The sequence below is a fragment of the Etheostoma cragini genome, chromosome 17 (genome assembly GCF_013103735.1).
Source record: "Etheostoma cragini isolate CJK2018 chromosome 17, CSU_Ecrag_1.0, whole genome shotgun sequence".
NCBI lineage: Eukaryota > Metazoa > Chordata > Actinopteri > Perciformes > Percidae > Etheostoma > Etheostoma cragini.
The window spans coordinates 16,511,518-16,522,906 of record NC_048423.1 but is presented as its reverse complement, the minus strand read 5'-3'; the positions used below and the strand labels follow the sequence as shown (position 1 = coordinate 16,522,906).

The window sequence follows — 11,389 nt, the reverse complement described above, 5'->3', positions numbered from 1 at the left end:
GTTTTACATTTTTAGAATCAATACTAATGCAGGATCTGTAACAGAACTATGAGATGTTATCTTTAGTAAAATAAACAAGCGAGTGTTCGTTCGGGGAGCCTGGTAAGAGAATCGAGCGCCCCCGGCCCGACATGTTGGGGGCGTGATCGTTTTTACTGACGTCATTCAATGACAGCTAGCTGTCAGAAAGTGAGTTCATTCCCTCGAGCCCCGAGCCGAGGAAACCGAGCGCAGTCGATAGATTTGTGCCCTTCCGTTGATATCTAGCTAGCACCACGAATCAGCGAGACAACGGAAAGAGCATTCCACCGAGCCCGGCCATGGACGAACAGGCGGGGCCCGGCGTGTTCTTCAACAACAATAACAACTCTGTTTTACCCGGCGGTGGGAAAGGACCGCTGCCTGATGGCGACGCTGGAGAGGCGGCTAGGGCGCAGTACAGTATCCCGGGGATCTTGCACTTCCTGCAGCACGAATGGGCCCGTTTCGAAGTAGAGAGAGCACAATGGGAGGTGGAGCGGGCTGAATTACAGGTGAAAACCATTACATTTTATGTATACACGGTTATATATTAGTTGCACTACCTGGGCATTGCGCTGCTCCTTTCTAGTAACTTGCGTTGAGTTTCTGTGTTTGATTGTTCTGGTTACTAGGCTAGCTTGTTAGCTTTAGCTCAGGAGCTAAAGGAGCTGCAGCGCCCCCTGAACCGACTGCACGACGACTGTTTGCGACCTCTTTACTCTGACTGAAACCACCGAACTTGCTTGTTGCCTTAAGGAGTTGCAGAACAGGCGTAAGAGTAGGTTTATAGCAAAGAATAAGTGTAATTAAACGACCTACTGGAAGCTACATTTGTTAGCAAAGTAGTGAATGTGTAGTGCTTAGACGTTGTGTAGAAACACACAACGACTGGCTGCCTACTAGCTAAACGTATAACGTTAGCACCCCGCCTTAATTTTTATTGCATTTTACCTCTAAACCCACAGAAAGTCATGTAGGAAAGGTAGTAGGTACATTTCTTCTTAAGCGTTTTGATATCTTGAGAGCTTTCAGTGCAGACAGCTTACAACACACAAGAGACAGTGAAATCAGTATGTCTTGTTTATGACTTATGATTATTGTAAGCTAGTTGCCAGGATACTGCCAGAAAGAAAGAAGAAGAAGAAGAAAGAAATGCTGTCTATCTTTAATAAAGGCCACAGTGCTTTTAATTGTCCCACTCTTTAGTAGTATGTTTGACCCATACTTTATGGAACATTACACAACCGGGACACTTGATTTGTAGTTGGCTTGAACTAGAAGTTAATGTCTTGCAAATACCCAGGTTTACTCTTAAATCTTTGTTTTGTTGTGTTTTCCAGTCCAACTAAACTTCTAATTTCTTCTTTTTCCATGTTTGATTGCACTGTTTGGGAGCACAAAGTGCTACACCAGTCATCGTATATATTTACAGGGGAATTGGCTGACAGGAGTAATGTTTATAATATTTGCTTTCACTGACCCTAGAAACTATCAGCATCACCCTACATGATCGCCTTTTCATACTTTAAGTGTGTATAAAATGGCTTTGGACACAATGTGCCAGACTATTGTTATTCAGCTTTTGGGGAGGAATTGTTACAGCGTATTAATGTTTTACTTCAGTCTCCATGTCTACTCTTTGGAAGAAAATGTTTTTTTTCTTCCCATAATTTTGACCTTGTTGTGGGGCTATAATTGCTGGATCACAGACATGAGCCACACTGACTTTTTTAGGTCTGGCAGCAGGCAGCTCCATTGACAGACTGACCTCATCTAACAAAGAGACGAGAGGGAAACACTGCATTGTTTTTAGACTGGTGACGTACACCCCGTTCAGTGTAGTAGGGGTTTTGACTCAACTGGTCCGTGTATTGAGCTTCCTGTCTGCTGGCATTAAGCAAGCTTATCAGCGAAGCAGCAGCAACTGCGGCATAGCACAGTGAGGTTGCTAAATGGCTTATTTGGTGGTTTGTTTGTGGCGGCAAAACAGTGCGCGCTCAATTTAAGTTCTTGTTTTTGTTGCACCTAATCACAAATATGAGGCTAGTTGATGTTTTAACATAATTTAAACTGCATTGTGCAGTACCCATTCAAACACCACTTACTTACAATTGTACTCTAATCACTGTAGCACAGTACCTATGTGAATAGATGTGACTTCTCTATTTGTCAGCTGCAACCGTAATGGTGGTCTTGTCCAGATTTCTGTGCCAGACAGTGCTGCAATATACTGGTGCAACAATGACAAATCAAGTATAGAAATGCTCTGAAAATCCACATAGGATGTTACCTTGTTATGTTGAGGGATGTATATGTGTTGCAAACATATACAGTACTTTTACCCATCAAAGGTATTGGATTAACCTTCAGTTAAGGTACCACAGTGAGGAGGAAAAATAGAAAGTCATTTAGATGAACCTAAATAGATTTGTATGAATAATGAAAAGTTCTGGTGGGCATACTAGAGGCTTAATGGAAGGCACCCTGCAGCATCTACTGAGCCGCATGTTCTTTTTGGTTCACTTCATCCTTCTGAACATGCTGCTCATCATGTCCACACACTTATGTTTTAGGATCAAAACGGACATGCTCCTAGTAGGTGTTGGGGAAAAAAATGAAAATAGTATGTAGTGTGATTTATAAAAGATTTTGAGACAATTTTTAACATCAATTATTTCCCCCAAAATTGATATTATTTCTTATTTTTTTTACAAATGATTTACCTAATTATTTTTCTGTTTATACTGTACCGCCGATGGCGTGTACATGAAATCCGTTTCCAGCAAAACTGAGCATAAGCACAAAATGCAGAAATTACTGTTACTGCTTTACAAAAGAATTAAATGTCTGACTGACTGATATGTGATGTCCATTCTTCTTAGAAAACAATTTGTTTTTAGAAATGTCTCATGATACATTGTCTCTAGAAGGTTAGTTTTCAACTTTTATTCCTGTTCAAAAAGGAAAAGAAAATCGCAATACTCAATATTAATTCAATACTGTGGAATCGCTATACTTCTAGAATCACAATAAATGAAAATCGCCATACAAATTGTATCAGCACCCTGTATCGTGAAAGAATTGAACCTGTACAAAAACATGTTTTTCCAGCCCTACTATCTTGCATGTTTTAGTCTACATACAAGATTTCCGATCAGAGACCATTAAGACAGCACATAAAGAAAACTTCACAACCCAGGGAATACTACTCCGTGGTTTTTCTTTTCCTTGTTGGCTGTGTAGACATTGAACGAAAGACTGTTGAAACTGTGTCTTATGTCGCTGTGTGGGAGGAAGGCGAACCCCAGCTTGGAGGAATGTCGTCCAGCCAGCCTGTTAGGTCATGCTCAGAGCCACTCCTTTTTACTGGAGCAACACAGAAAGCATACTGTACATGCCCGACCTGTCCTGCTGCTGAGCCGTTTCACAGTAATGCACAGGCTGCTGTCATTCATGATTACACTCTAGTTGAGTGGTCATTGGTAATCAATTGATCGACTCAATCTAGCTGATTTGCTTAGCTAGTGATAGGTTACAGCTTTAGTCAGTTTTTAGTATGCTACCTTGGTAATCCAAGTGACAAGGGATGCAACTACTAAGTATTTCATTATCAGTCTACAATAAAATAAAACGACAAAAACAAGCAAATATTTACATTTTAGAAGCTGAAACCAGAGAATGTCCGTCAGTTATATTTTTTAAAAAAAAAGCATAAATGATAACTTCATTTTTTTTGTACAGTCGTGGATTAATTTAGTTGATCCACTATTCGTTGTCCAGTTATTTGGCTAATCATTTGAGCCCTTAGTAACCTCACCCAACCTAACTTATCCCCATTTGTGTACGTTTTTTTTATTCGTTCAGTGACACACACCATTCAAGTGTATTTATGTATTTATTTTTTTAAACCGCACTATATACATAGCATGCTGGCATTGACTTTAAAGCATTGTTTAGATGGGCAGGGTGATAGTTATAATCATGGAGCAAATGTCATTGAAATTGCATTATGTTATGTAAATGATGTCAAGGTAATTGTAATTAAAGCACTAAATGGATTTTTGCTTTACATCTCTGCAAAGATTCAGCATACAATTTGCAACAGACTGTCTCAGTTGTGATATTGATTTAATTGATCACCCTGTCACACTGATTAGCGCTGATCTTTCTCATGCCGGATGACTGAGTTGAGTCGAGTTACACCCTGTTCAGGCCAGGCAATGCTCCAGTGTGCTTCATCAGCCCTCTAGTTATGGGGAAATCCCTGCTCCACAGGGTATCTCTTTGCCAGAAGTATCTGTTAGCAGCCCTCATTTGACACCAGGAAAAGGTTGAAGGTGATTCAGGGTGTATGGTGGCTCTTTGCGGGTGCAGACTGAAACTTGGACCCACTTATCTTCTCTGGATAGAAATGTCTCTTGGGTTTGTAAAGAAAAGGCTTTTAACTTGAGCAAGATTGTTGTGTGGCTCATGTTATTCAGTTACTTATCTTTGTGTCCAAGATGACTGCAGCTAACTGTGGAGCAGCCTAGAATTAGCCTGCCTCTGTTAGATGACTTATTATTACTGTGATCTCATGTTTACTTTTGCTAATGACAAAGCCTGAGGCATGTTTAGCTCAATGGTGTGGCAATAAGAATGCATAAAAATACACATGCACGTACCACGGCACTGAGAAATTCAGTAATGGGTGTCACCGTCATTCCTCAGTCGACTCTACCTCCACCCCCAAGCTGCAGTTATTTTTGTTTGCCCTCCCAGTGTGCGTCTAGGAGTAAGAAAGTACAAAAAAAGTACATGCTTCCTCACCAAGGCTATACCAGTTCACATAGAAGCTAATGCTACACCACTGCTCACATCATTCTCACATAACCGAGCTGTAGACCACAAAGAAACATCTCCGTCCTCAGCCATAGGGTTTAGGACCCACCACAGTCATATTTACCAGAAACAAAGACAGTCATTAAAGTGTATGTGAAATACTCACTGCATAGATAATTGTGACTAGTGAGTGATTTAAAAGCGTTTGTGTTTTTCCCAGAGAGAGCCTGAAGGGAACCTTGTTTATTAACTAAAGCCTTGTCCTCTGAGCTATGCTCTCCTGTGCCTGTTGGACTCACACCAGAGCCGTTCTCTGTGCTGTAGAGCTGCCTGTTAATTTGCCTCTCCTTGCTCTATTCACACTAAGCAGCCTTCATCTCGTCTATGTGGGCGTGTGGGACAGCTGCCTGGTCCTCCAGTTTTACAGTCAATCTGAGGTCGCCAGTCTGTCAGAGTTGTAAATTGGTGTACTCACCACCAGACTAAATTGCTGTTGTCTGAATGTGCTGTGGTGATGATGATATTGTTGTTTTCACAAAATTTGATGGCACAACAGTGTTTCCCTGCTTGGCTTTGGAGGCCTATACATTATACAATTTTATCCTGCATTTGTTTTTCACGTATACAAGCTGCCAATCATAAAGCACAGTGTCTCAGGTTTAACGTTTGACGGCTTTTATCGGGGAAAAATGAGTGCGTCTGCACTTTCCCCTTGGCCGATCAATAAAATATACGTCTTCTTCTTCTTTGTTGAATAACTTCACCCCATTTTAAATCTTTGCTCTGCAGGGCAATTTGACTCTAGATTGCGAAGCTGTTGTAAACGTTGTTTTCAACATGGTAGTGTCAGGACCATACCTTACAGTCACGCAACCTGTCTTTAGAGAATATGCTGATGTTGAAAAACATAGCTCTGTGCCTGCACACAGCATGTGAGCATGAACATGTGCACCAAGCACCTTATGTAATATTAAAGCATCAACTTGGAAGGCAGCCCAACATACTGCCTTTGTTTGCACCCTGTGTAAAGTAGCACTTCAGTGTCAACTTGACGCAGGCTGTGTGACAGCAAAGTGTAATATGAAGCTCAAGTGTAAACTTGGGATGAGATGAAACCACAAATCCGTGTCTCTGTGAAGGTTTATTAAAAGAGAGAAGATGAACTTTTGACAGTGAGCAATCTCTGGCAGTGTAAGGATTCTCTTTTGTTTTAATTATTTAAGAGGGGAAAGGCACAATTTGGCTCAGTCCAGATAACTGAGCAGAAATCTTTATTAAATCCCGGTTTGAGCCCCTCACTGTCTCACCCTGTTTCTCAGAGCAATCCGGAATCTGGGCCGGGGTCATGCGCAGGTTGGATCGATGTGCTGTGTCTGCGTTGTGAAGGGGTGGGGGAGCTCGAGCCACGAGTGCAGGTCCTCAGTATTTTACAATGTAACTCACTGCTCCTGTGGCACACAAGGACTTAACTGGAGCAGAGGATTAAGCTAAGCAGTTGGTTTGATTCCCATACCCAACAGTCAGTCATATAGTTGTGTAATACGTGTTCATACTAGGTGTGGGGGGGAGGGGGGGATCGATACAGCATAGTATCGCAATATTTTCAGTGGCAATACTGTATAATAATACATAGGCGTCGAGTATCTTTTATTATATATATGTGTTGGTCAGTTTGTCTGCTTGACAGTCCCATTTTGTAATAATAATTGATAATAAAATTTAAGTAACATGAACAAACAGAGAAATTTAACTTTTTAGATAAAACCGATGCTGAAAATGTTTCCTTTTGGGGACATCATTTGAAATTGGGAAAAATTTGAATTTGTTAAAAGGTTATAAATGGCAATATATCGCAGAATATTGCAATATGTTTAAAATCGCAATAATATTGTATCGTGATGATATCGTATCGGGAGGCGTCTGGTGATTCCCACCCCCAGTACATACAGTCAGTATGCAGCCTTTTTACAGGTGGTCTCAGAGACAGAAAGGGGTTTTGGGAAGACGACCGATTTTAGTGCAGAGATTTAAATGACCCTCTCCGTATTGAGCAGAAAGAAGGTGAAGATACAGCTGGAAGTGAAACCGTGGTTAAATGTTACTAAAGCTGCCTACTCAAACTGCCTTGTTTTATAATAAAAATGATAAAAACAATAATAATATTAATAATATTGCCCTAAACTGCCCTACCTTTTATTTCTGTACACCAGTGTGATCATCGATGCACACAATGAACTTTGACTTTATTTGCTGGATTTGCCAAAAAGTATCTATATCCAGGGTATCTGCAGGTCTATTAAAGCATTGGATTCAGATTCCTCTAAAAATACCTTTTAAAGGTTTTTAAATTTACAGAAGTCTGTAATGTGACTATTCCTGCAATAGGCTGCGTAATATTAGTTGTGAAATGTTGTTAGTATTTGATTGCAGGGTTTTGCTGTTCGTACAGGCAGGCAGCTCTTTTTTTGTTTCAGTCAGCACTATCAGACCTATAAGAAGTCCACAGCACCTCTGTCTTGCTTCAGTTTTTTTTATCTTGCTACTAGTGTAATGGCATGCGTGGAATGTACTTGGGTCGGCCATCATGGTGCTCATTGGTTTGCGGTAACTGTGAGAGTAAATCCAGTGTTCACTGAGAGAAAGGTTGTTTGCATTGTAAATGTGGGATTTACTCCAGTCTGTCTACTTTCTTCAGCTCTCACAGCGGCCTCGGGGCTAGCATGTGTGACCATTTTGTTTGTGTGTCAGCCCTGAGGTTGAATGTGTATTGTTGAAATTTAAAATGTTATATGTGCTTAAACATGGTGTGTGCTTTGCGTTATACATTTAGGCTAAAAGGCAAAAGCATCTGAACCCTGAGACCGGAGCAGGATTTAGGTCCAACAGTATCCACTGCATTTCTTTTACAAATGGAGTGAGCTCAGTCTTGCCGCTGCTGAGTTGTACGGGATTTTTCGCAAAGTTCACTCTGTCTAGATTAAATGGCCTCATTGTGGAATGAATGTATTTGGCATTGACTCTGAACAAGTCTGTAAGAAAACATGTCTGGAATTTACAAAACTCAGACTTTTGGTCTTTTCTATTTATAAGTAGAGTGGGTATCATTCATAGTCATCATACATTCATTGACTGCAAAGGAAGTAACTAAGGAAGGAACTTTGTTTTTACCGTTTTATGCATATATGTGCGGTCTTCGAATGTTTCTCCATAGGACGGGAATCTGCTGTCAGTCCATTTTAACTCGTTTTACTGATTTAATTAATTAAGAGAAGAAACCCCTAACTTGGGTTGCCTTTATGCTAAAGCAGAAGATATTGTGACCAACTTTCTTGGCTTGGTTTACCATTGATTTAGGCAGTGGGCGGTGTTTATTTTCCTCCCTAGTTATTAGCCTATTTCTTCTGCCTCCTTTTCCTGTCTCTGAAAAGGCCTGCGCTCTAGATGGATGCCCAGTTCTTCATGTCTCTTACTCAGACAGACTAAGGAGCCCTTATCCAGCAGCCCAATAATGCCGGCAGTGTGAGACCAGGAATTAAATGCTTCCTGTGTCTCTTTATGGCCCTAGTTGACTCATTGCATTTCTCCCAAGGTTAATGTTTGATGGAGGAGAGTTGGCGAGCCAGAGATTCACAGAGCTGCACTCTTCTCTATCTCTGGCACCGCTGGATGCCAGGGGTCCCTGGGCCAGCGCTTCAGGATAAGGAAGTAAATGGTCACTGGCAATCAACGCAGACGTACAGTTTCATCCACAGTGAAACATGAGTCAGTGTACAATCTCCGTTTTTGACATGTGAGGTTATGTATTAAAGGCGGAGTCCGCAATTCGAGAGAGAGATTGTTCATATTTAAACTCAACACCCAAACAAATACACCCACCCGTCAATGCCCCTTTAGAACGTTAGCATGTGCCAGATTTACCGGACCCTCTCCCTGCCTTTCTGTTTATTCATCCATAGCCTATCCCTTGTACTTTGCCCAAGCACAAAAGGAATAGCGTTGTACGGCTCGGTCCGAAACACATTGTTTCCTTATTGAACTAGGGTTGGACAATTAAGCAAAGATTTATCGACACCAAAATTGAGAAGCTGTTATCATCCCATGGCGATCATTTTTATATTTTTTATATGACTAAAATGTGCCTTTTTTTTTTTCACAAGACATTTTCATTTTAAGCAATGTGTGCTTTTATTTCAATTTTATCCATTTTCAGTAAATAGCTGTAATAGTTCCCACTTTGTTTCCTTTAATTATTTTAAAGCTCACCTTCAATATTTGAGCCTATTTCCAATACAGACCTTGGCAATGAACTATGCGGACAAAAGAAAATATATATATATATTGTTCATTATTGTTATCAAGGTAAAATGTGCAATTAATTGTGAATTTTATTTTAGGTCACATCGTGCAGACTTAGTTTGAACACCAGATTGTTTTTAGCATACGAACAGACAACTGAATTAGACCAACAGTCTATTGGATTAGAATCGCAGGCTACAATTTTTAAGTGCGTCTAGATTAACAACCTATTAAGCTGTTCTTACACTTTATCTGACATTCTGGAGAACTTTAATGTGTGGTCATTGGTGAAACAAGTGAGGTATTTTGAAACAATGATGGCACTTTTCTGTTGATATTTTATTGTTCTTTGCCTTTCTGCTCATTCTTTGAGTCATACAGATTGACTGTGTTTAACTGGACATCAATCCTTTTAATGGAAAAAATAAATCTCTGCAATTAGTCTAAGGAAGATTTGTGGCTTTTAGAGCTCAGTTACATGTGATGCAGCGTTAATGGCCCAAGGCAGTGGTCCGCACTGATATTTGGATCGAAGCCACTTTAGCCAGAGTTAGTTATTTTGGGATCCACACAGTCTGGCCCAATCCAAACTGAAAATATTCCACACTGTATGCCTTATTTTTGCCCCTTTTCTGTGCCTCCTCTTCCATCCTCAGACAGCACAAAGTGATACCTGCTTTATTGAATATAAGCAAATCCAAAAACCTTTGTTTTAATCCGCCGACAAATCAATATTTTGTAGTGGTTAAAAATTAATGGCTTACTCACTCTTATTTGACTAATCAGACTTTACTAGTATTTTTTTCTTTTTGTGCTCCATGTTACTGTAACTGAGCTTATAAATGCATGAGGCCTTTTCATGGAGTTTAACTTTATACAGAGCTACCTTCCTTTCCTGTTTTGGCTTTCTGTTTTAACCCTTACTGAAACAGGTTTGGAATGTGAAAAATCCGGACGCATTGTAAACATTTTTTACAATCCTGAATGCATTAGTATAGAACCAACTGAGGGTAGATTCACATAAAATAGAGTGAGTGAGAAATTGGATACCGTGTAGAGGTAGAGTGATGTGTGTGCTGTTCTGACACACCTTTCAAGAGCATCAATTGTTGACTATGCAGACTGCTAGCATGTGACTGGTGCCAACTAAACCCGGTGCTGTTTACATTGTCAAACTGAGAACAAGTACACTAAATCCTCAGTGCACTATAACAGGCAGGTTGTCTATGAGTTCCTCTATGGAGAACTGTGGATGGTAAGAAACACTGGTATTAATACGAGACAGATTGAAGTGCTCTAATGACTCATTATTGCAGGCAGCAGCGCTGCTTGCTATCCGTGTGAAACTGTGATCCAACCCACTCAAGCTCGCACCATCCACTGGTTAAGAGTAACATGCACAAAATCAAGTCAATATTCATTCCCCTACGAGGTTAAATGTGGGAATGATTCAAATTCTAAAACCACAAAGGAAAACTTGTATTATCTTAATGAAGTTAGACAATTGAAGGTAGGACTGGGCAATATATTAATCATATCAATATTGTGATATGAGACAAGATATCGTCTTAGATTTTGGATATTGTAATGTTGTGATAAGACATATGTGTTGTCTTCTACTGGTTTAAAAGGCTGCATAACGGTAAAGTGACGCACTTTTCTGAACTTACCAGACTGGTCAAGCTGTTCAATTACTTGCCTTTTAGTGCTTTAACAAAATATCTTCACACTTAAATTGTGTGAAGATATTTTGTTAAAGCACTAATTGTAAACCCTGGAATATTTCCGAGAACGATTATCACGATTATTTGTTGATTTTAACCAAAACAAATTTTAGCGTCCCATAGGCTATTTATAACTGCGAGAGGGAGTGTGATGGACGCAACTCAGAGATGGCTGACTCATAATGAACGGGTACAGCACGGGTCGAATGGCGGATACACACGTTGTGTGTATGAAATGTCTGTATCGTCACTGCGCTGCATTTTTATGAATTATGATATTCTGGCCATGGCTCACATCTCTGGCCCAGGTCCAGCATCTCCGTCTCACACGCTGTTACTCTACCAACTGAAGTTAGTTGCATTCAATAACTTCTTCTGTGTTCTTCGCCGTGGCCGCCGCGATTTACCCGCGGAAACACTCGTACAAATACAGGTTTGCCCCTCATACTTAACAATATACACTCACCGGCCACTTTATTAGGTACCCCATGCTAGTAACGGGTTGGACCCCCTTTTGCCTTCAGAAC

General features: G+C 40.4%; 1 protein-coding gene across 2 annotated transcripts in view; it reads left to right on the top strand.

Moving 5' to 3' along the window:
• Positions 1-171: 171 nt before the first annotated feature.
• Positions 172-11,389, top strand: part of strn (striatin, calmodulin binding protein) — a 27,114-nt gene continuing 15,896 nt past the window's right edge. For both annotated transcript variants that reach the window (XM_034899223.1, XM_034899222.1), the window contains exon 1: positions 172-533. In XM_034899223.1, the coding sequence (XP_034755114.1) occupies positions 321-533 (213 nt within the window). In that variant the 5' untranslated portion in view covers positions 172-320. The remainder of the gene's footprint in view (positions 534-11,389) is intronic.